Source organism: Neomonachus schauinslandi, chromosome 5, assembly GCF_002201575.2.
Source record: "Neomonachus schauinslandi chromosome 5, ASM220157v2, whole genome shotgun sequence".
Lineage (NCBI taxonomy): Eukaryota > Metazoa > Chordata > Mammalia > Carnivora > Phocidae > Neomonachus > Neomonachus schauinslandi.
The window spans coordinates 99,886,716-99,912,005 of NC_058407.1; the positions used below are offsets into that span (position 1 = coordinate 99,886,716).

Genomic DNA, 25,290 nt, shown 5'->3' on the forward strand with positions numbered 1-25,290 from the left:
AACCCAAAACTGCTAAAAAATAATAATAATAAAAAAAATAAAGGCGTGGGGGGTGGTGAGGCTATTAACTTCTTTTTTTTTTTAAGATGAGGAGAATAAGACTTGCACTTTTTTCTCCTTGGGGCCTTTCTTCGGGATTCTAAAATAAAGCAAAGGTTACGAAGTTCTAGAGAGGCAAAAGTACTGAACCAAACTAGTGGACTTCACTTTAAGTGGTCCTGTCCTATGAAAATTCAGATCTCAAAGTAGATCCCAGAACTAGAGAGTCTTTGCCTAACACGCTTTGCCACTGAATCCCGTCAAATAGTGGCTCCCCCTGGGCACGGACTGAACCAATTTATTTCCCTGAGCCCAGCTGCCGCTCAACAAGTGCTCGTTTTCCCCAGCCTTGGGTGGGTTTGCTCCAGTCGGCGGCTTTCCCAGAGACGTGACTGTGCCCCACTCTGCCAGGACCCCAGGGTGTGCCCACACTGGGCCCCCACGCAGCACAAGGCACCAAGGGTGGGGGCTCTGGGTGCACACCCTGCTCAGGGAGGAGCTCTCAGTGCTGGGGAACAGCCCCCAAAGGCCCAGAGCATCAGGGAGCTGCAGGGAACCTACAGGGCTCCTGTAGGCCTCTCTCCACCTATAGGTCTTATCATCTCTGGAAAGGGCCTGCCCCTGGGAAGAATGAAGGCTCCAGCATCTGGACAGTGCCCCAGCTGCCAGGACACAGGAGCGGGGACAGGCTGATCTGGACGAGGGGCAGGAGAGGTAGCACCTATCCTACTCTTGGTCACCTTTCATAGAAATGTTCTTCTGCCTCAGAGCTACCCTGCCCGGACAGGGCTAGAAATGCAGACTGCAATGCTCTGGAGATTCTAATGGCCCAGAGCCCTCAGACCCTAGGCTGAGGTCACCACCACAGAGGACCCACCCTGACCCAGAAATCTCACCGCACTGATTCTCTCTTGCACCAGCCACACACCTACCAGTGGCTTACCCCTGCAGACCCAATAATCACCCCACCTCCCATTCCAGAATGCATGGTCATCCAGTTTGGTAACAAGGCCATGTAAATGGCTGGTACCCAGACTGGGCACAAGCATTTGTTGTTCTGGATGGGGCTGGCCCAGCTTGAGCCAGGGGCCCTGAGGAGTAGACCAGGTACCTAGGAAACCAAGAAACCACCTGTGCCCCCTATTCGGAAGCATACTCTATGGCGGGTGCTAAGCCAGGAAAAGAACTTCATAGAGGGCCTTGTTCCCTCCTCCTCCGCCTCCTCCTTTCTTTTGCATAGGTCATTCCCTGGGTGTTCCCTGCCCCCGCCTCACCTGGGTCCCCTGAAGAAAGGCCAAGGCTCAGGACACCAACCAAACTCTTTCCTTGCTTTCAGAGTCGTTCACACCCAACATCTTCTTGTGGAGATTTTCTCCTTAAATGAATTTTCTCCAAAAATGTGTAAATCACACATCCGACAAGGGACTTGTATCCAGAATATTAAAGAACTCTCAAAACATAACCATCAAAAGAAAAAACAGGTAAAAGATTTGGATAGACATTTCATCAAAGCAGTTGTATAACTGGCAAATAAGCACACACAAAAAAATGTTCAACATCACGGGTCATTAAGGAAATGCAAATTAAAACCATAATGAGATGCCACTACACCCGGTTACATTGTCAAAGACAGAAACAAAAAGCCAACAATACCAAGTGCTGTTGAAGAATCGGAGCACCAGAATGCTCCCGCGTCGCCGGTACAAATGCAGAGCGGTACGCTTGCGCCAACAGCGGCGCGTGTCTTAACCCATCGCACATTCGCCACCGTGGGGACCCGCAATCCCACTCCTTGCTATTTATCCAAGAGAAATGAAGGCCTGTGTCCACACAGAAACCTGTACACAAATGTTCACAACAGCTTTATTCAAAATCAACAAAGGCTAGAAACAACCTACAGTGCGTCCACCAGTGACTGGATAAGCACACTGCAGTATATGCATATAATGGAGTCCTACACAGCAAGAAAAGGAACAAGCTATTGATACACACAACTGGGTGACTCAAGGCATCATGCTGAGTGAAAGCAGCAGACCCAAAAGCCACATACTGTATGACTCCATCTGATATTCTTGAAAAGGCACAATGACAGGAGTGGACAGAGCCATGTTGTCAGGGGATGGGCATGGGTCGGGGACAGGGGGAGGGGGACAGACGGACAGACAACAAAGGGGTGTCAGCATGAGGGAATCTTTGGGGGAGATGGAGCCATTCTGTATCTTGACCGTGCTGGAGAATACCCAACACTTTGCAGTTGTCAAAACCCAGAGAACTGTACGCTAGAAAGAGTAAATTTTGCTGTACGTGAATTTAAAAATAAATGTTTAAAAAGTCCTCATTTTGCCCAGATTACCCGGTTCAAATCCACCTCACTCATAAAGACTATATATCCCGCCTCCTCTAATTTTATGACCATGACTCTGAAATCACCACTTTTCCTATCTTCTCACCTGTATTTCTCCCTCTCTCCCGCCCCACCTCTTGCTCCCGTTCACACACGTTCGCTCTTGCGTGCGCGCACGCGCGCGCACACACACAGAGCTATCAAAACGCTACCCATCCTTCAAAGCCAGCTCAAGTGCCTCCTCCTCTGAGAAGCCTTCCCTGACCCCTCCCAGCCCCATCAGAAGGAATCACCTTTACCAGGCATCCCCTCAGCACTAGTGTGTGCTTCTAACTAGCCCTTCTTTAATCTTGCAGGTTTTCGGTGTTTGCTACTCAGTCCATCTCCCCTGCTGGACTGCAAGCCCCCTGAGGACAGGGACCAGGTCTTCCGTTCCACATCTCTCCCGCCGCCCCCTGGCACAGTGCCAGGCACACAGTGGGTGCTCTGTGACCACTGTGGAGTGGCTGAGGGCAGGTGCAGGCGGCGGGGGCCAATGCCAAGAGAGGCAGGCTGGCAGTGCTGGGGCTGGCAGAACTTGGAAGAGGGTATCAGAAGCCACTAATACAGCTCTGCTTCCTCTCTTGCATAAGCAGCACGACTATTGCTTAAACCTCCAAGTGCTGGAAGTGACCTCAACCCCCATTCCAACATGAGGTCATGTAATTTACGATGGAGCATTTCAGAGGATGCTTTTGCTTCTTCAGCACCACCCAGCACAGTTCCAAGCCCCAAGCAGGACAGATGCTCAGGACACACCTGTTGATGGACTGGAACCTGTCTTACCACACAGGTGCTGACATTTCTTCTCACTTCCAGAAGGCAGGCCTTCTTTTCAGCAATAGTAGATTAGGTCCATCTGATCTGAAGACAATTTCATGACGCAGAACTACGGGGTAGAGGCACAGCCTACAGATAGGGACACTCCAGGACTGGGTTCTTCCCAGCATATCCCTGGCCTCTCCCTCTTACAAAATTAAAACTTAGCCTGTCCGGAGTTTAAGGACCATTTATTTGATAAGCACTTGTATAGGTTAGTACGTGCCATGTAAAAAACTAAGCATATTACAAATATTAACTAATTTAATCTTCACATTAACCATATGAAGTTGGTTCTATTAATATTTTCCTCAACTTGCAGAGGGGAGAGTAAGACACAGTGCAGTCAGATAGCTTGCCCAAGGCCACATAGCTTGGTAAGTGGCAGAAAAGGGATTCAGACCCAGGCAGGCGGGCTATAAAGCTATACTGTCCAAACACTAGCCACCACCCACATGTGGCCATTGAGCCCTTGAAGAGCAGCTCGTCCAAAGTGAGATGTGCTGGTAAGTGTAAAATGCATGCCAGATTCCCAACATTTCATATGAGAAAATATAAACTATCTCATTAATATATGTTTTTACTATTGATGGCACATTTAAACGATAATATTTTAGACATAGTTGTTAGATATATTATTAAAATTCATTTTACCAATTTCTATTTTTTTTTTAAGATTGTATTTATTTATTTGACAGACAGAGAGAGCACAAGCAAGGGGAGCGGCAGGCAGAGGGAGAAACAGGCTCCATGCTGAGCAAGGAGCCTGATGCAGGACTCCATCCCAGATCATGACCTGAGCTGAAGGCAGACGCTTAACCGACTGAGCCACCCAGGTTCCCCTCTTTTTACTTTTTAAGTGTGGCTCCTAGAGAACTTAAAATTACATATGTGGCTTACATTATATTCCTATCAGGCACTGTGGCTCTGGGGTCTGTGCTTGTGGCCACTACTCATCTTCCCCTGCCCCAGCCTCAGGGGAGCAGCCTGTCCCTCACACCTGCTCGTTCAGCTGGTACGTGATGGGGAGCCAGGCAGTAACTCCCATAACTCCCCAGTCCTTCTCCTCCAACGGCTCAGACACGGCCCCTTCCCACCCCACATCTCTCAGCCTTGCCTCCAGCTCTGGAGATAGCTCATCTTTACCTCCTTCCAGCAGGAATCCCTGAATGGCAAGGTGGGGAAATCCCACCTTGCCTAGGGCAATCCCCACCTGCTGCAAGCGGGAGAAACTGAGGCCCAGGATCACATGGAGGAAACAGAAGCCCCAGAGGTGCCATTTCCCACCCACTACAGAAACCTCCTCCAAAGCAGCCCTAGCAAGCTCTATCTACATCGTCCTACATCATGAAATTCCATGTAGGTCTATGTAGTTCTACAGAGTGAAACTGACTTCACATCACATGGACCCGATCCATAGTACTGCAAAGAGGGCCTGCCTTCTGGCAGTGAGAAATGACAGCACCCTAAGGGCGGGACAGGTTCCAACCCCCTATTCCCCCTCTGCTAAGACACACACAATATCCACAATATAGGCAAGCTCAGTACTTAATAAGTCAGGGTGTATCCAACCTCCGAAAACAGACACGGCTCCCAATGTGGCCAGAGCACCACAGAGCCTACCGGACTAGGGTTCTTGACGCAGACCCCGCCACACCACTGGCCCACACAGGCTCAGGGTTTAACAGGGCAGTGGGAAGAGTCAGTTTGACCTGGGTTCAAACTCCAACCCCAGAATTAATCTCTGTGTGGTTTTCCTCCTCTTCTTTAGAGGTTGAAAAACAAAACAAAATCAAACCAGCAAACCCTATCTCACAGGGCTGCCATGAAAATTAAACAAGGTGATATAGGCAGAAATGTCTAGAACTGGCACCTGATAGGCACATAATAAAAGCTCGTTTCCCTTCCCCTTCCTTCATCAACCAAAGCCCCAGGTTTTCTCCCCCAAGAATTGATAGTAAGTTCCCATTCTATACATACTTAAATGCAGGATTTTATATTTAAATCTATTCGAGTTCACCTTAAGATAAGTATACATATTTAACATTACTCAATGTCAAGTAATTTTTTAATGGCTAAAAATTGAACACAACTTACAAAAATGTTTGGTAGGGGACACCTGGATGCCTCAGTCGGTTAAGCATCTGCCTTCGGCTCAGGTCACGATCCCAGGGTCCTGAAATCGAGTCCTGTATCAGGCTCCTTGCTCAGCAAGGAGCCCACTTCTCCCTCTGACTGCCGCTACCCCTGCTTGTGCTCTGACAAATAAATAAATAAAATCTTAAAAAAAAAAAAAATTTGGTATTGTGCAGTTAAAAAAATTAAGGTGTATTCATGTAAGGTAATCTTATCCTTATAATTATGGCTTTAAATTATTTTTTATGATACAGGATATTACTATATAGTATTCAGTAAGAAAAAAAAAAGGATACAGTGTAATTGCAATTATGCTAAAATATATAAATTTACTTGCATGAACACAAATTTGGAGGGATATATACCAAAATATTAACCGTGCTCATCCCTGAGTTGTGGCATTATGTACCATTTTTTCTTCTTTAATTTATAATGGTTTTCTACAGTGAGCATGTATTAATCTTTTTTTTTTTAAAAGATTTTATTTATTTATTTGACAGAGAAAGACACAGCGAGAGAGGGAACACAAGCAGGGGGAGTAGGAGAGGGAGAGGCAGGCTTCCCGCGGAGCAGGGAGCCCGATGCGGGGCTCGATCCCAGGACCCTGGGACCACGACCTGAGCCGAAGGCAGACGCTTAACGACTGAGCCACCCAGGCGCCCATGTATTAATCTTAACAGAAAAAAATGGGTTTTCTTCTCCTATTTCTGCTTAATCTCAGCATTTAGACAATTAAGATGAGTATGAATCCTGGCTCTGTCCTCCTTGCTTGCTATCGTAGACACCCACAGAACTGATAGAGGACGAAGCCAAAATGAGAGTTCTGTGGCCTGTCACTAGAGACCTCCCACCCCCACAGCGACGTGAGCTCAGTACGAGCCACCAGGGTAGCCTCTCAACCGGCTACAAATCCATCTTACTGCTGCAGCAGCCCGATCCTATTTATTTCTCTTGAACCCAAGAAAAATCATGAGACTCCAAGTCCTTACTAAACATCCTGCCAACCTCAACTAGATGTTTCCAGGACTTGGTAGGGTGACTGTGTTGGCAAGCAGTTCTCTCAGTGCCATTTTGGAGTCCCCTTGTCAATAAGAAGCCTACCAGCCTGGGGTGCCTGGGTGGCTCAGTTGGTTAAGCATCTGCCTTCGGTTCAGGTCATGATCCCAGAGTCCTGGGATCGAGTCCCACATCGGGCTCCCAGCTCAGCGGGGAGCCTGCTTCTGCCTCTGACCCTCTCCCCTCTCATGCTGTTTCTCTCTCTCTCTCTCACTAATAAATAAATAAATAAAATCTTAAAAAAAGAGGCTTACCAGCCTGCCATTTCCAGATCTTGTCACATTAAGGAAAAATGATAACAACAGTTATCATTTTGCCACCTCGCCCTCCCCCTCTGATTTGGCAGGGCTGATGTGTAAGAACCCAGCCACCGGAACTCACCAAAGGCAAGTCGGTGCAGTGTCTCCCTTCTCCCAAAGCCCGCTCCTCTTCTCCTGAGCCCTCTCACCAAGTCCGCTCTTCGTTCCCAGAGAGAAAGGCAAGAGAAGTGTGCTCTGCCTCCAAGAACGATCCACCACATGCTTCAAGCAGGAATCTCCCCCTGCCTGTCCTGGTTGTCTTACTGCTCTGACTGTTGCTAAAAAAAAAAAAAAAAAAAAAAATTCCTTTTATGTTGTCCAGCTGACCCAGGCCTGTTGCCTCCCCACCCAGAGCTCTGCCTACTGAACAAATTGCCTCCCTCGTCAACTATTACTCAAGGCTCAAAGCCAAGATGGAGATCAGCCAGGAAGAAACAAAACTAGCCTTTTATCCTGGCCAGGACAATTCACGAAGACCTCTCAAGGGCTTGAAGGGAAGGGGAATTCATGGTTCTGGCAGGGGTGAGCTTGGCATGAGCTGACGCAGGCACACACCACAATACCTTTGCTGGTAAGACACAAAGCAGACCGCTCCACCAAATAATGGGCTCCAAGCAGCTCAGGTTTCACTCTAAGCAAAGGGCCCCCTGGGAAGGAGAGGCCCACCCTATGTGTCATCAGCCCTCCCCATCAGCCCTATGCACTGCCCCCAACACCCTGCCTTTCCTTTCAGCCGGATATGCAATCTCATCCCACAGGAGGGTCACCCTGCCTTAGCACAGCTCCCATTTCCTGCCCCTGGTGACTCCTCTGAAGTCTATTGTTCCCATGAAGTTTGGGTCAAAGGAAGCCAGGTCCCCACCCATGGGGGCCCGCCCACCCTCGGCACCGTGATGGAGCTGGCCCACACTACCAGGAGCCGGGCCTGTCCTCCTGCCTTTCCAGGGGCCTGCCGGTATTAAAGGCAGGAGGGTGTAGGCACCCATCTTAGCGACTGGAGTTCCAGTGGAAACGTTCCCAAACAAAGATCCAGTCGCTACCAGCTGAAGGCTCCAGGACCATATCACTTAGGACATGATTAGAGTCTCCCTAGTATCTAAATGGAGAGACCAAAAGCAAGGGGAGAACTGTCATTTCAGAAGAGGTCAAGGCAAAGCTGGAATTAGAACACAGAGTTGGAGACGGCACTGCCCAGTAACAAAGCCCTGCCCCCACCTCCACCTGGGCCCCTGAGCTAGTTAAACCCCCGGGGGAAGGAGGGGGGCACGGGAGAGCAGCTGTTCAGCTCCAATTTCAGAGCTTTAAAGGGAGCTGTCGCCCCAACCCCTGCCAACAAAGGGTCATGGGGGGCAAAGCAAGACGGGCAAGGTAAAGCCACCCTCACAAGCCCTGAATTTCCCACTGCCCCAAGACTGACCTCGACTACAGGAAAGGCCACAGAGCAAAGCTGGTGACCCAGTCCTCCACTTGCACTGAGGAGGAGAGGAGCCGCTGATTAGGCAACAGGTATCACTCTGTGCCCGTCTGCAGTGCAAGACTCCAGAATGGAAGTCGAGGGACGTTGCGACATTTGCAACCCAGGAGATCTAGAAAGATAAGCAGACTCTTCTCCACCTGGCGGAGTAATGTAGGCAAAAGGAGGGTGCATTTAAAGACCCCCAGAGGGCCCCTTCCAAAGTTGGCATTCTCAGATTCTACAGTTCTGTGCTTTCTGCTGGGACAGAGGGGAGTGTTTCTGCCTCCTATCTGAGCCACAAGATGGGAGACGTCACCAAGCCAGACCGGTCCAGCCTCCACACCTCTTAGATGAAGGTGCCTAGGGGGTCTGAGCATTGGGATCCACAGAAGAGGAGACAGAATGTGAAGTGAGAACAGAATGGACTCTAGTCCCAGCTCTGTGACTCACTGGTTGTGTAATCTTAAGCAAGTTACTGTCCCACTAGTTTCCCTGTCTCAGTTTCTCTGTCTTCAAAGATTTTTATTTATTTATTTGTCAGAGAGAGCACAAGCAGGGGAAGTGGCAGCCAGAGGGAGAAACAGGCTCCCCGCTGAGCAAGAAGCCCGATGCAGGACTCGATCCCAGGACCCTGGGATCATGACCTGAACTGAAGGCAGACGCTTAACCGACTGAGCCACCCAGGCATTTCCTTAGGGAGTTAGATACTAAGATCAGAGTGTCCAATAACGTTCAGCAGGTTAATCCTGGGGTCAAGGCAAAACCGGAGTTAGAGCAAAGGAGTTGCAGACCCTGTGCTCCTGGGACAAAGCCCTGCCCCACCTCCACCTGGGCCATCAGCTACCCTGGTTCCTAAGGATGAAGAACACCATACAGGGTCTAGCCTATGGCAAAGGCTCAATTCATGTTTGCTAAGTAAACACAAATGAACAGGGCAGGGTTTGTCAAAGGGTGTTCAGAGAAGTTCTTGGGAAAAAAAGAGGTTCCATGCTGAAATACGCTTAGGAAACACTGACTACTAAGTCTGGAAGGGGCCATACAGTATGCTGGGTACTTGGCAAACACCGAATTTTCACAACAAACGTTTTAGAGAGATATTAATTATCCCCCTCCCATATTATTCATCAGGAAACTAAGCCTGAGGGCCTTAACAATTTTAAGTGACTGTCGGGATTTGCACCCAGGTATGTCCAGCCCTAAATCTGTATATTTTCTATTCTATCAATGCTGCCTTGAGACCCGATGCCGTCAAAGTCCTGGCCGCACGCCCAGTCTAAGCAGGTGAGAGGGTGAGGTGGCTCTCACCAGAACACCTGCATCCTCAGGGTGCATGGAGGAGCAGCTACCAGCTCCCACCCCTGAGAGTGCCTTGTTTCTTCCTTCCAAGAAGTCCTCAACATTATGCCCCCATCTCCTTGTAGGAATGAAGAAAGAACTCTGTGCCCGATCTGCCTGTGTCCCCCTACCAACACCATCACACGCTATGTCACTTCTGCCAATCTCCTGGACAGTTGTGGCTCCCTCCCTGCCCAGTTCCTGCCTTTAAAATATTTCAAATGATAAAACCCTAAATGGAGAAAGAAAAAAAAAAAAAAAGCAAAACAGAAAGGAAGAGATGGGTAAACTGAAGACACCCAGAAGTGTCTTCCCACAGGTCAACTAGCAAATCAGAGGCAGCCCTTCCCTCCCAGCCCGCACTAAAGCATGCACGCAGTTACTCCCTTTCCCTTCCCACAGCCAAGTGGAGAGTAATCTAGCAAGTTGTAAAGAATCAGATTCTTCCATTTGACTACTGGGTAGCTAGCTCCAAGAAAAGCTGGACCAGCAGAAAATAGTCCAGGCTGGTACACATCCATCCTCTTTGTCCTTGGGGCCAACTTGAAAAGCACTGGTCACACACCTCTGAAGATTCAAGACAGCCTGGAACCATCCCCAGTTCTGGCTATCAACAACCCATCCCATCACCGCTAGACAAAGATCTCAACTTCCTTTAGCCTTCTACCAGCTTGCTCTCCCAACTGTTACAGGCAAGAACAGAACCCACTCGCCCTCAGAAAGACAGCTGCGTGGAAGAGGCAGGTGCGGACAGCTTCCTTCCAGCTCTGCCCAGTCCAGGGCGAATGGAGCCCGGGGACCACACACTCCAACAACCACAGTCCAATCATCCCCGCACACATGCAAGAGAGACACGGTCTCTTGCCCATGGTCATGCAGGCAGGAAAAACAGTCATGCCGGGAACCAACATCCTCACAGAGAAATACACACGTACAGACGTGGCATTGCACAAGAACTCAGACACCCAGACTTTCAGACAGACAGCACTCTCCTCGAGTGGAAATATACTCACGTTCAACACAAACAAATACGCCTACTGGCAGCCAAGGTGAGTCAGATGTGAACAGGTATCACCCTCACATACACCCAAAGCTAGGGAGCCGGGACGGTCAGGCAGTCACATGAACTCATCAGACAGTCACTGTGTGTGACTGGAATCCCCTTTTACACACATGTGCACCGAGGCTGTGTCCCTGGGAAAGGCGCGCTTCAGGTCTGGGAGTTCTCCTCCCTCGGGCTGGTCCCCACCGCGGAACACGACAGGCTTCTCAAGCCCCGGGGAGCTGGGCACCCTCCGGAGGGATCTCCTCCACTTTCGCAAAGACTCGTCATTTCCACCAGCCAATACACTACCTCCAGGGCTCGCTCTTCCAAGTCGGAGAAGGGCCCGGCAGAAAAGAGGCATGGGTGCTGGGCCCTTCGACCGCCGCCGCTCCCGCTTCTGCTTCTGGGCCTTTCGGTGTCCGGGACCCCCTTCCCGCGAAGCCCCCTGCATCCCCCCACCCCACCCCCGGCCCCAGCCCGAGGTCCGCGCCGCCTCCACGTGCCGGGAGAGCTCCACACGCCCGGCCCGACGCCGGCCCTCCGGCCAGGTCCTCGAGTCCCCGCGCCGCGCCGCACCCTTACCGGTCCCAGGGTGCGGGAAGGTGGGGCGGAGGCGCTAAGCCAGCTCCACGGGGTCCGCCGCGCGCGCCAACTCGTCGCCGCGGCTCCGCTAAGCTCCCGGGGGGGCGGCGACGGCACTGCGGACGACAGGGGGCAGCGCGCGGAGCCTCGCGGCGGCCCGGGACCACCGGCCGGGCAGGGAGGAGGGCGGGCGGCGGCCGGAGCCCACCCCGCGCCGGCCCGCACCCGCTTCGCAGCCGCCGGGGGCTGGCGCGCCGAGCCGAGCAGAGCGGAGCGGAGCGCGCCGAGGGAGGAGTTTTCCCAGAATGGGACTGACGGGAAAGCACGGGAGCTCCCTATTCCTGGAGGAGTGAGTCAACGGGCGAGAGGAAGGGAGCTCGGGGGCCAGCGGCGGAAGGGAGGGCAGCGGGGGCGCGGGCCGGGCCGAGAGGTCCGGGGCAGGAAGGGCGAGGGGGGAAGAAAAGAGCGGCGGCGCACGCGGCCGAGGGGTCGGCGCGGCGGGGGGGGGGGGGGGGGGGGAGGGGGGGCGCGCGCGCGGCGGGGCGGTGGGACGGCGGCCCGGCGGCGCGGACCCCTCGGCTCGGACACGGCCTCCGCTGCTTCCCGGCGACCAGACGTTCCCTTGGATCTCTCGGCCGCGACTCTCTTCGTCCTCCCGGAGCCCCCCGGTTCCTGCCTTTCCTGGCCGAGTCTCCGACTGTCTTTCCCAGGAGCTAAAAACCTTCCTCATAACTGGGGTGGGGGGAAGGGGGGGTCCTGTGGGGTGGCCCTGCCACCCTCGGCGTCCCCGGCCGGCGCCGCTCCGCACAAGTCCCTGGGAGGCCTGGGAAGGGGCGGGCGCCCGACGCGCAGGAAGGGCTGCTCCCTTCCCCGCGGCTCCCACCAAAGGACACTCGCTCCGGGGAACCAGGAAGCAGGAACTCGCGGGCTCTAGTCCCAGATCCGCCGCCAATGCCCCCACGCGTGCCCTCCCCGGCGTTGGTCCTTTCGGTCGTTGTCTGTCCCTTGAGGATCTGTCCCTACCAAGAGCATATATAAAGCACATGGGGAGAGGAGACTCGATGTGAAGTCCGTGTGGCACGGGGAGACACCTTCTGGGCTCAGTAACTCAATGAATAAGATTATCCAATATATATTATGTGTCCCCCAGATGCTGTGAAAACAAAAATGAAAATAAGACCTCAGCACCTACCCTCAAAGAGCTTAGCTTTAGCTGGGAAGACTCCGTATATAGAAGAGCATTGCCACAAAGTGGGAGTCTGGGTTTGAAGTGAACGTACCAGATAGTTTACTCTCTTGTTGGGGAGAGGGGTGCGGGAAACGCACTGGACTCCTTTTTGGAAGTGTTGACTTAAAGCAGTGTTATCACATACCTCTCTGTCTCACCTTGTTGGGAGGCTGAAACCAAAGGACTTTTGGCTTTTTCCAAAAATCAGATCCAACCCGGCGGGAGCATTATCACTTCACCTTGTATTGCTGTGGCTGTCCAGATGGTATCTCCCTTACCAAACAGAAACTTCTTTGAAGACAGAGTAAACGTCTGATTTATCTTATCTTTCACCCAGCACCACCTTGGTGCCTTGGATAGATAAGCACATAATAAATGTTGAATAAATGGAAACCAAAAAAGCTACCACAGAGGAGATTGAAAAGAAAGTGCTATAAATGCCAAAGTTACTCCCAAGAGAGGTGCTCCAAAGGTGTTTTGAGCAATGACAGCATCACTGGACGAGATATCCAGTCTCATAAGGTGAAGACTTTGAAGGAAGCAGCTCTGATTTGATTACATAAATTCTGGTATGCTTATTAAGTAATGAGTCACATCAGGGCTTGGTCACACCTCATATACATGAAAAGACTGCAGGGCAGTATGTAGGCACCAAAGGAAGTACAAACTACACAATGGCTATCTAATGCAATAATTATTTGTTGAGTGTTGACTTGGAGCACCATGCTAGGTGCAGGGGACAGGTCACTACCCTCAGGAAGTTCACAGTTTAGGTGGGAAGACAATTATACGGAGCTCACAGGGAACCCAAGGGAAGGAACAATGAACTCTAAGTTACAGGGGCAACGTTTGCTCCAGCCCTCGAAGGATAAATGAGAACTTACCAACTCAAGGGTGGAAGACCCACAAAGGTATAGCAGCGTGTACACACAGGGTGTTTAGGAAAAGTCTTGTAAACTGGTGTGCTGGAAGAATAGATTACAATAAGTGGGTGCCAGGTTGTGAAGATCATTGTATCCCATGCTCAAGAGTTTGGGCATCGGAAAGGCCATTTTGACACAGGTGTGACATAATCAGTAGGATCATTAGAAAGACCCCTCTGGCCACAGTGTCGGGCTGGATTGGAGAGTCCGGGTGCCCAAAGCTCAGGCCGTGCTCCTGAGCTTGACAACGACAAGGGAGAGGGTCTCAGAAACAGTCCCCAGGCAAAATCAACAAGAACTGGTAACTAGGTTGGCTGTGAGGGTGAGAGAGGAATCAAAACTCACTAAGCTTTGACAAGTGAACAATTGGTGGTACCATTCGCGGAGATAAGAATTCAAATGCAAGGAGAAATAGGTTAGCTGGGAGCTGAGTCCAGCCAAGGTTCAGAGGGTTTAGAGGAACAGAGTCCAGAGCGGAGACAATAAAGCAACCTTGGGAGTGTCACGTCCAGCCCAGATCGCTGAGAGGAAATTCGGAGATCAGGTTGGCTAATTCCCTCCAAATCTTAACTAGCCGAGACCCTAAATGATACAGGCTGGAATAGCATGCCTTCAGGAGCTCAGCCTCCTGGTCGACACCCTCACAGGCTTCTAGAGAGCTCTGCGCCTTCAGGAATCTCATTTCCCAAGCTGTCGCGGTCCCTCTGGCTATAGTTCTCAGACATGGAAGTTCTGAAGGTTCAAGACTGACTGATTTTACACACGTGTCCTGCCCCTCCCCAGGGGTAATACCTTTCTTAAGGGACAGGACCCTCTTTCAGTGACCCTCAGAAATGAATCGTTGGTGGAAGTATCGCATCTGTCCAAATCAAGCTCGAAGAGATGCATATGGCTCCCCTCAAATGACACCATATAATCCACAGCTCACCTCACTTCTTAGTGAAGCAGACCACCCTACCCAGTCCTACAGCTGCATCTCACCCAGGCTTCCTGGTGAGTGGTGCGGGAGGAGGGCAGGGCTGTGGTCAGAGCCAGGTTTCATGCAGGGAGGGTATTTGTGTTGTCTATACTCCAAAATTACAGTAAAAAATTATATTAATTACTTTTACCACGTGTGGTTCGGTATTATTTCCACTCTTTTAATAAATTTTGTTTTTCCAACCTGCATGGTCATAGTTAAACAAATTATCTGTATGTTTTAAACAAGTTCAACCACATCTATATGATGGAATTCTTTTCAGTTATTAATAACAAGATTTTCTTAAAGTAAACCAGACAAACATTGTTCATGATATAAGTGGAAATACAGATTCTAAGAGCAGTATATGTGGGATGATCCTGTTTTTGAAAAATAAATTGAAAAGTATTTGAGTGATTACCTCTGACATGTTGAAGATTAATGGGATTTTTTAATTTTCTCATTTTCATTCTTTTTTTTAAAGATTTTATTTAAGTATTAGAGAGAGAGAACATGTGCACAAGCAAGAAGGGGAAGGCGTGCAGGTGAGGGAGAGGGAAAAAGAATCTCAAACAGACTCCTCGCTGAGTGCAGAGCCAGACTCTGGCCTCGACCTCCCCACCCTGAGATCATGACCTGAGCCGAAACCAAGAGTCAGGCGCTCAACGGACTGAGCCACCCAGGCACCCTCTCATTTTCATTCTTTATTTTTTTTATTGAAGTAGAGTTGACACACAATGTTACATTAGTTTCAGGTGTTATTCTTTATTTCTTTATTCTTCTGCATTTTATTCTTCTGCCTCCTATATGCAACGAACTTGTACTTTTACAGTGGGGGAGAAAAGTGTGACTAGAACTGTGTATCTAACCCTTCCCTAGTTTCACCACATCTTTTTTTAAAAACCACCCGCAACTGGACTTAATGGCCTAATAACAAGTTGACAAGGAGAAGATCATTCCCCAGCCACTAGGTAAAAGGCACTTTTCAGGTATCTCCAAAGCATGCCCCCCACCCGCCTACAACCCTGTTTTGGGACTGAGTTCCTCCTGTGATTGTGGTCCCCTGGCACTCAGGTTCCTTTTCCTTTTTCAACCTCTCCATACTTCTGTTTGCTTTTCCTTAAGAAGACTTCTCACTCCGTATCAACCGAAGTGCATCTTGTGTTCTGAAGAACAAAGCAGAACTTTACCAAAGGTGTTTGCAGTCTTTATCGAATAAAAGCAGCCTTTAATTTGATAAACAGAATATTAGTTCTGTTCTCTCTTTGTCAAAGATAAATGTGAAAGAGGGTTGACTCTAAGTCTATCTAGGGAACTAAGTAGATGCTATGGACTGAATTGTGTCTCCCCCAAATTCACACGTTGAAGTCCTAATCCCCAGTACTTCAGAGTGTGAGTGGATCTGGAGATAATGTCTTTAAAGAGGTGATTAAGTTAAAAAAGAGGTCTTTAGGGGGGGGCCCTCATCTCAGCTGACCAGTGCCCTTATAAGGAGAGAGATCAGAAAGGACACAGAACACTCACAGAAGGGGGCCACGCACAGACACAAAAAGAAGGCCGCCATCTGCAAGCCAAGGAGAGAGGCCTCAGGAGGAACCAAACATGCCAACCCCTTGATCTTTGTCTTCTAGCCCCCAAAACTGTGAGAAGTCAACTTCTGTTTAAGCCCCCCAGTCTGTGGTATTTTGCTATGGCAGCCCTGGCAAACTCATCCAGTGTATTTATAGACCGAAACAAACCGTTGCTTTCCAGAGGCTGGAGCTTGGAGCCTTCCCCACCCAATTCTCATGTGCGAGTTTCTCTGAGGTTCCCAGGGGATCTTTAGGTTCGGATATCCAAGACTTCCAGAAAAAAAAAAAATCGAAAGGAAGGAAAAGCTTTCCGCGGTCTTATTCAGCTACAGATTTCATTTTCAGTAGCTACAGATTCAATATTTTGAAAATTAACATAAGTCACTATGACCTTACTGGGCACCTAAACCGTCTGGGTTCAAATAACAGCTCAGGCGCATGCTGACTGTGACCTTGGGCACGCTTAGACCATGAGCCCCGTGTCCTCATCACTCATTTTCCCACTCCACATTTATTGAACACGGATGATATCCTTGGCACTGTGCTAGGGAAGCACCAGGGAGAAACAGAGAAAAATCCCCATCCCCGCCCCTCGAGATACTAACGGTCGAATGAGGGAGCTAGACAAGGAATTTCCCCATGAAGCGTTCTTTATCTGCACCGTCCAGCATGATAGGCACTAGCCACTTGTGGCCACTGAGAACTTGAAATGTAGCTAGCCCGACTGAAGAACGGAATTTCATTTTGATTCATTTAAATGTAAATAACGGCCCACAACTAGTGGCTAAGGTGTGGGACAGCACGGTGGTGGACCACCCTCCAGGCGCTGCTTGGCAAGCCGGCAGAGAACACCTGCAGAGCTAAGGGAAGCATTCAGGGCCGTGGGAGCACCCGACGTAAAGGTGTCACGTTGTGGTAGTGACTGAGTGTGAAGAGTGAAAAAGAAGAGGATTAAAATAGGTAACACGGGTCCCTGGAACACTGCATATACTCAAAACACACTGATACAATTTCTTTTTTTCTCCCCCTTCTCCCCTGATAAAATTTCTAATGTGCAAATTGTCCATACAGAGGGGGTTAATTAAAAACACTGGTACTGGGCGCCTGGGTGGCTCAGTTGGTTAAGCGACTGCCTTCGGCTCATGTCATGATCCTGGAATCCCGGCATCGAGTCCCACATCGGGCTCCTTGCTCAGCAGGGGGTCTGCTTCTCCCTCTGACCCTCTTCCCTCTTCTGCTCTCTGTCTCTCATTCTCTCTCTCTGAAATAAAGAAAATCTTTAAAAATAAATAAATAAAAACACTGGTACTTCCCACAGTGAAATACTGTGGAGCGTAAACAAAGATGAGGAAGGTGTGCATTTACTGATAGGGGATTATCTCCAGGGTATAGTAAGCAAGCTGTCGAACTGAGTTTATAGTATGCTATATATATTTTGTGCACAAAAGTTGGGGAGTTACAAATGCATTTATTTTTGCATAATGAAATATTAGGAAGATACACTAGAAGGAAACTAAAAAGAGTTCACTACAGGAGGGGAACAGGGCAAGGGAAAAAGAAGGGAACAGATATGGGCAGATGCTTTCATTGTAGTTTTTAAAGTTTCTTTTAGACCATATGAAATTATTAATATTTAGAATTCGTATCTCTATATTTCTGATACAGAATAACATAAAATTGATTCAAGGCAAAATGAGGACATATTTTTTAAGGTCAAACTTCTATCTTATATGGATGTAGTTTGTCCTGATGTGCATGTATACCCTAGAAATTACATATTCACCCCATTTTTAAAATCTCAATCTAATTCCTAGCCCTCCTCTGCCTGCCACTCTCCTCTCAGATCATTCTTCCTCTCTAGCCTTCCCGCCCCCAGACTACAGAAAAGAACTACTGGTATTTTTTGAATCTTTGAAAATCATAATAAGGGACAGAATCTGGTAGATAGTATCTAACTAGATATTAAAACTCTGAGGCTTGAGAACCAGCATTTTAAACCAGAATGTGTACTAAATGATGGTAATAGATCAGGAAAACTCCCACTCTCACCTTGGCCCCCACCAGCTTTGCCCTTTCTGGGGCTTCCTCTCTTTTCATCCCTCCAGACTCTTGGGCCCTAGTCCTAGAACCTTGTGAAAGGAGCTTGGGCCTGATGGACCAAAAGAGCCAGAAAAAATCAGGGAGGCCCATTTCATAGTTGAAGTATTTCCAAAATTTCCACTAACATCAGGGGCATTTTTTGCCTAGGCTGTTCCTTCACATAGAAGTAGAGAGATGGGTACAAAGTAAGGAATGTGAGGTCAGGTCAGGGTTGAGACTAGAACCTGGATGTTTAGTTTCCCAGTTAAACTATTCTGTTTTTCTTTCCTCTCATTATAGCCCCTGGAAAACCTTCTAGAATTTCTTTATGAGTGCATATAAACCATTTCCTATAACTGCATGGCTAAAAATGTAATCTTAAATGTGTCACTTCATTTTAAAAGGATGTTAATAAAAGCGATATTGATATTTGCCACAATCCTATACCAAGTGCCGGCATTTTACCTGGAATACCTCTACTGGCTTCTAAACTCCAGAAGTATTACTGTTCTCGGACCTTCAGAAGAGTCACACCGAAGCACAAGGGTGCTTTGTAAATATGTGATAACATGGTCCAGGTGTTGAAGTCACCGAGCCTTTTGTGACTTCCTCCTCTGGATTACAGAATCTGCGCTTTTCATTTTAATGCACTTGTAATGTGCATCCTCGGTCGGTAGGTGGTGCCACGAACCCATCTGTAGTTTAATTAAGGCTTGCCTAAATTCTGAGCACCAATGGCAAATCATTTATTGTGGTATCCCTGGCTTTTTGCAGATGAGAGGAGTTTGTGAGACTTTTAAGGAATATACATTGACTATGACAACTAGGCAACCAAAGCGGGGAGAGAAGGCAAAATGACCCAATATGCAATTGATCAAGAAATGTGTCTGAGGGGTGGGACAGGGTCTGGCCAGGCCCTGGCAAGCCCCTAGCTGAGTTTCACATGGGGAAGATTAAAACAGGGCTATAGATGGAGGGAAGCAGCCATTAGGCATATGGCATGAGTACTTGTGTGGGAGCCATTATATCTAGAGAGGGAGCTGGAGGCTGAGGAGAAGGGCAGCTTGCAACTTCCCAGGGTTTTCTCAGTGGAGCAAGACATCTCCAGTGGTTGGGGAAAAGCAGCCCGGAGGTCCTGCACTTCCTTAGCACCAGATCCTGCCTCTCCCACATCGTGCACTCCTGCCATTCCAGAATCTCCCACCAAAGACATATTCAGAATCTGCCCTCTCCAGTTGCTTAGCTTAAGCATCCGTGGTCCTTTCCTGGGATCTCTGGCACTCCTCTCAGCATTATCTTCAGCTATGAAACGCAAGATGCTGTCCAGAAGGTAACCAGAGAGTTCAATTCCAAATGCAAGTAGAGGAATTCCACATTGTTGTCAGCGTGAATGGGGAGAACCATAGGCAAGAATTGAAGATCATATAGTTTGAGACCTCTCAATGTATAGAGGAGGAAAGAGGCGCAGGCAAATCACCGGCACAAAAGGGTTCAAAACCCTGGGATTTGGCCTCAATCAAACTATTGCTTTATTTCTGTACTTACAATGCTGGCTAAAGGAAGTGAATTGGTGCTAGTTGTGTGATCTGCTAAACTTCTGATCAAAAAGAACCTTTTGTAGGCCTGTTTTAGATTTTTAAAAACCACTTGCTGATATCTTTCATGTCGATGACCATTGAAGCATTGATATTACTCCTGGTCACTGAAAAGTATACAAAAAATTGTGTCATAAATAATCTGTTTAGCCAGCCGTGCACCTTAGCCAAAAAGAACCATGTGAAAAAGAATAACCAAGCCCTAAGAATTAAACTCTGACTCCACCTCTCATCCTGATTTTTACGCTCTTCCTGGTTCCTTCCATGTGACTCATTTTCACTATGACACTGATAAGAGCAGGAAGGCCTAGTAAAGATCTGTGAACACATAATTTTTTTCAACTTGTCTCTGTGAGGTAGCTCTAAAATGTGAACACTCAGAGGCAAGAGACAGGGTCTATTTCAGTTTTAGATATTGAATCAGTAAGTGATGCCGACAAAGATCCAGGAGGGGCGCCTGGTTGGCTCAGTTGGTAGAGCACATGACTCTTGACCTCAGGGTTGTGAGTTCAAACCCCACGTTGGGTGTAGAGCCTATTTAAAAATAAATCAAATTAAAAAAAAATTCAAAAGGAGATGTCCCTAAAAAAGAAGAAGAAGAAGATCCAGGAGGCTGACTAGTGCAGGTATCTAGAACAATATAAACCCCACCCTTCTGTGGACCCCTCTTTGCTCAGTTCTTGGCTCTATCATCTATCTAGAAAATTCTTGGTGTCACAAATATGATGAGACAGACTTCTGAGTCTGCAGACTCCTGCTATCCTGGGATGATAGCATCCTGATTTACAGGATGAAATCCACAGGATGAAATTTATTATTCCAGAACATGACTGCAGGAACTCCATAAGGGATGGGACTTCACACAGAAGACTGGAGACGCTCACATTTTTATATAAATTATCTTTTATTTCTGTAGCATACAAAAGGTATAAATATGATTTCTGTAAAACCAATCGCCTGCACGTTCAAGCAGAGAGTACATGAAGCTGGGGCATAGATGTCTCGGAGCCAGACAAAGTGGGAGGAAGCAGGATTAGATCCAGTCGTCCCGTCAGGCTTTCCGTTTTCAACGAGGGCGGATTAGACAGTCCATCAGGACGGTGGCGCGAGAGGTCTGAACGGCGTTAGGGCACTTTTTTGAATGAGGCACTTGATAGGAAGCATGCCTGAGATGGAAACCAAGCATGTCAAAACAAAGCAAACAGGCCTCGCCAGTGGGGGATGGGCAAAGAGTCTTTTCATCTCCCACATCTCTTTCCTTCGCATTGCTATTTGATGTGGAGCAAGGAACAACAGGAAGCTGGGACGAAAAGGAAGTCCGCAGAAGGGAAACATAATCGCACAACAGCCCTGACTCCTTGCCCCATGCTGGCAACAGCTCGGCGCACAAAGGCTTGGGAGTGGGACAATGCTGAATGTAGGACTCACAAGGTTCTTGGATTCTCAAGAGTCAGATGCATTCTGAGACTGGTGAACTGGTGGCAAGCAGAGTCATAGGATTTGTTGGGAGGTGCTAATAATCTGAAAGACTTGGCAAAACTCTTATGATCTGTGAGGAAAAGGGACAGGAACATGATGGGTACCAGTGAGCCAGGCTTTAGGGAGCTGATAATATTTCTGTTAAGAAGAAAGGTCCAAAGCTCTGCCTAACACGGTCTGCAGAGCTCGGTCACCAAAGCCTCCCTGCCACCTCTCTGGATAATGACAATGACAAGTTCGATACACAATGTTCTCTTACCTCTTACATGGTCTACAGGTGTGTGTGTCCCTCTATACTATGACTTCATAGTAATATAGCTGTAAGAGGCACTCCTGGATTGAAAATGAAGGCAACTGTCAAATTACGCTCAGTCTTAATTAGACTAAGTCACCTCTAGAGTTTATGCTTTCAGCCTAAACTGAAATTAAGACAATACATTTCTCACATCACTGATCACAAAACTTGGCCATAGCCGCTTTGACTGAGATTGCTGCTAGCCAACCTGCTCTGAGGAAAGAGGGGGAAGTAAGGGACAGTGACGTCAGTACCATCCAAGCCCCACAAGGAAGGCAAGCCAGCTCTAACAATACCACACTCCCTCTGACAGAGACCACACAATACTAGATGTGTTTCCAAGAGAGCCTAAGTCGGCTGGTAAAGTGGCTGACGTCTTCTCCCATGGGTACTTTGGGTAGGACAGCAGAATTAAGCTACCTGTGTGGACTCAAAATGATCACTGATTTGGGGTTTTCCCAGCTCTGAAGGTAAATGATACTCTAGAAACCACCATCACCAAAACAAGGTAAAAGCAAAGCTTACTTAAAAAAAAAAAGTAAAATAAAAATAAAAATTTTTAGAAGCCCCACGTTGGGCATAAAGCTTACTTGAAAAAAAAATAAAATAAAAAAATTTTAAGGGGTACCTGGCTGGCTTCATCAGTAGAGCATGTGACTTTTGATCTCAGGGTCGTGAGTTTAAGCTCCATAGTGCACGTAAGGCTTACTTAAAAGAAATAAAAATAAATAAAAAATAGAAAACAACATAAAAGCTATGTGGATGTAGCCGAGTACCTTTTTGGATCCAGTCTGTGGGACTGTTGCTTCCTAGAGATACCCATTTCCCACTCATATGATGTCACGACCACGGGCCCATTCTGGAAGATGCCGAGGCCCATCGTTTACAGAAATATCCCTGGAGCCAGGGCCCCCAAACCAGCCCACAGGCCAAATCTGGCCTGCTGCCTGTTTTTATAAATAAAGTTTCAATGGAACACAGCCAGACTCACTGGCTTCTGAACTGGCCCTGGCTGTGTTTGTGGTACAACAGAGCTGAGCAGCTGTGAGGGACTCTCTTGGCCATTTACAGAAAAAGTCTACAGACCTGAAGACTAAAGGCAATTTAGGGAACTCTCCCACTCTGAAAAGGTCTTCCAAAAAAAGACCCCGGTAATTAATCATTAGAACGTGATTCTTGCTGCAAGTTTCCAAGCATAGGAAATCTGACTGTTGAGGCACAGAATCTTTGGGCAATCACCTCAGGAGTTACCAATGTGCTCTGGACAGGAACCTTCTGTGCTCTGAACCATGTCTCACCCATGTGAAGCTGTGATCCCTGACCGGGTCTGTGAAACCCAGAGAAGTTGAGTGTGTGTGTACATACGTGCGTGTGTACATATACCCCTAAATACATGTACACACGCACGTATAAACATATACATACATTCGGGGATTGCTCCCCAAGGGGTGGGCTGTCGCTCTTCATGTCCTGGGGCAAAAGCAGAGGAGGCAATATCCGCTCCTGAAAGCTCTGAGTGAGAAAGCTTGGCACCTGCCGTTTCTCTCATTCACATGCCAGTTTGCTGTCAAAGCTAGAAAGCCCGATGGCAAAGGCCTGAAGTGCACACAGCGGGTAGTTGTAGTCCAGGGTGAACACATCGTCTGCCACACGTCCAAACTGCATGACTATGTAGTCAGCTAGAAACAGAAAGAAATTAGGACATTAGAATGTAATGGAGCTGTACCGGGGAAAAGCCTACTTATAATACAGGGAAAAATCCTCCAAATGGGTCAGACAATAACCAGGTCTCTTTAAAATGGGAAAGCTTGAGAAGGATGGCAAGAGGCACTGACAAGAGTGTCTGCTAACCATGAGCCAAGTTTCTATTACTATTCCTCTCAGAGAGCAGGAGACGAGCCCGGACTAGCATGAAAGGGCCAGAGGAGGGAACAGCACAAGATCCAAGGGCTAGACGTGCCGAAGAACCTTTACTGATTGGAGCCATTGCATCTACTTCCCAAACAGTGGTTCAGAAGTTTTACTTTAAAACTGCCACTTTAGGGACGCCTGGGTGGCTCAGTGGGTTGAGCGTCTGACTCTTGATTTCGGCTCAGGTGATGATCCCAGGGTCGTGAGATCGAGCCCCATGTCTGGCTCCACGCTGGGCATGAAGCCTGCTTGAGATTCTCTCCCTCCCTCTCCCTCTGCCCCTCCACCCCAAAATACAAAAATAAGTCTTTAAAAAATAAAAATAAATAAATAAAACTGCACTTTAGTCTTTCCAAAGAAATAATTTCTTTCTTAAATAATTCTCCCCTGAATAGAACTTCCTGTCAATGATAGGAAGTGCTCATTTCCCCACCATGTAAGAACATCTTTCCTCCTATTCCTGCCCAACCCTTCCTGCAGGCTTACGGTCATTCTCGTGGACTATCTGAAAGTTCTTCACAGATGCCTGAGTGACCCGGCCATGGAAGTTCAGGACGTAGGACTGCGTGTCATCGTTCCAGACTGGGGCCTTGTTGTGCAGTTCAATCAAGTTCTCCATGGTTTTGTTTTGCCATTTGGAAAGCAAGCTCTCATGGTCCTGTTTGAAGAGAAAAACCATTGCTTTGTACTAAGAACCATAGGAAATCATTCGCTCTCAATCTGTGAGGTAGAAGGGGGTGTAGGGGAGTATTTTCTCCGTTTCAGGAAGGGTACAACAGAAACAAAGAAAGCCAAAAGTTAAGGCAGATTTTAAAATTCTGATGGATTATCTAGCATTTCTCTTTGCAGACAAAGTGGCTTCAAATCAACCACTTTTGCAACTACTCTGCAACTTACCCTGCTGTTCTGCAGTGATCACTCTCCTAAATAAGGGTATGAGCCATACTCCAACTTGGGGTTCTCCAAGAATCAATACTTTTTTGTATTGATCTTGTCTGTATGTATTCTTGTCCTTCAGACTCCCTTGCTGATTAACTATGTTCTTACTTACATTTCGTGGCCGAAAGGGGATCCGTTCATGATTCATATTCATCCCGGGAATGATGACAGACATTTTCCTAGGACCTTTAAATCCAAGTACATTTGTTTCCTGGAAGATAGGAGAATAAGGCAGGGACTCAGGAACAGAAAGGAAAAAGAGACCCCATTCTTAACACAAGATTTTCTTGGGCATGTAAAATGTCCAATGATGATGTCAAAAACACCAAAAACAATTTTATTTCTTTACTGCAGGTAAACGAAGAGAGACAGGGAATCAAAAAAAGAAAAGCAGGGCGCCTGGGTGGCTCAGTTGGTTAAGCGACTGCCTTCGGCTCAGGTCATGATCCTGGAGTCCCGGGATCGAGTCCCGCATCGGGCTCCCTGCTCAGCGGGGAGTCTGCTTCTCCCTCTGACCCTCCTCCCTCTCGTGCTCTCTGTCTCTCATTCTCTCTCTCACAAATAAATAAATAAAATCTTTAAAAAAAAGAAAAGCAATACTGTACCTCCTTTTAAACCTAATGTGAACACTTGAATTTAAAACAGATTCTATTGGCTTGAAACTTTATTCTTACTCTTGAGTCTTAAGTGAAATTTGAGACAATTGTGAGCAAACTGTCCAATTTTGTCATCATCAATAAATATTTATTTCCCAATGAGGGCACGGCACTAGATGATATACAGTGAGAATTATAGCTTAATTTACATAGGGCCTGTACCAGGAGGTAAAAAATTCAAATGCCAGGGTGCCTGGGTGGCTCAGTCGTTAAGCGTCTGCCTTTGGCTCAGGTCATGATCCCAGGGTCCTGGGATCGAGCCCCGCATCGGGCTCCCTGCTCCGCGGGAAGCCTGCTTCTCCCTCTCCCACTCCCCCTGCTTGTGTTCCTTCTCTCGCTGTGTCTCTCTCTGTCAAATAAATAAATAAATGAATAAAATCTTAAAAAAAAAAATTCAAATGCCTATGTCCACATAAGGAATATAGTCACCAGTATTGTAATAGTGATGTATGGGGACAGATGGTAGCTATTCTGGTGATGAACATAGCATAATGTATAAACCTGTC

The 25,290-nt window shown here is 47.9% G+C and overlaps 2 protein-coding genes across 4 annotated transcripts in view; both read right to left on the bottom strand.

The window, feature by feature from the left end:
• Positions 1-10,984, bottom strand: part of TEAD4 (TEA domain transcription factor 4) — a 61,181-nt gene extending 50,197 nt beyond the window's left edge. For 2 of the 3 annotated variants that reach the window (XM_021690798.1, XM_021690797.1), the window contains exon 1: positions 10,878-10,984. In XM_021690798.1, the coding sequence (XP_021546473.1) occupies positions 10,878-10,929 (52 nt within the window). In that variant the 5' untranslated portion in view covers positions 10,930-10,984. Of the gene's footprint in view, positions 1-5,338; positions 5,418-6,881; positions 6,897-10,877 lie in introns of those variants that run through there. The other variant, XM_021690799.1, reaches the window with a different exon arrangement.
• A 10,310-nt stretch (positions 10,985-21,294) lies between these two features.
• The window catches only part of TULP3 (TUB like protein 3), a 60,913-nt gene continuing 56,917 nt past the window's right edge, over positions 21,295-25,290 (bottom strand). The window contains exons 9-12 of the mRNA XM_021690653.1: positions 24,241-24,339; positions 23,676-23,847; positions 21,907-22,957; positions 21,295-21,316 (exon numbers count right to left, since the gene is read on the bottom strand). Coding sequence (XP_021546328.1) covers positions 22,824-22,957; positions 23,676-23,847; positions 24,241-24,339 — 405 coding nt within the window. The 3' untranslated portion in view covers positions 21,295-21,316; positions 21,907-22,823. The remainder of the gene's footprint in view (positions 21,317-21,906; positions 22,958-23,675; positions 23,848-24,240; positions 24,340-25,290) is intronic.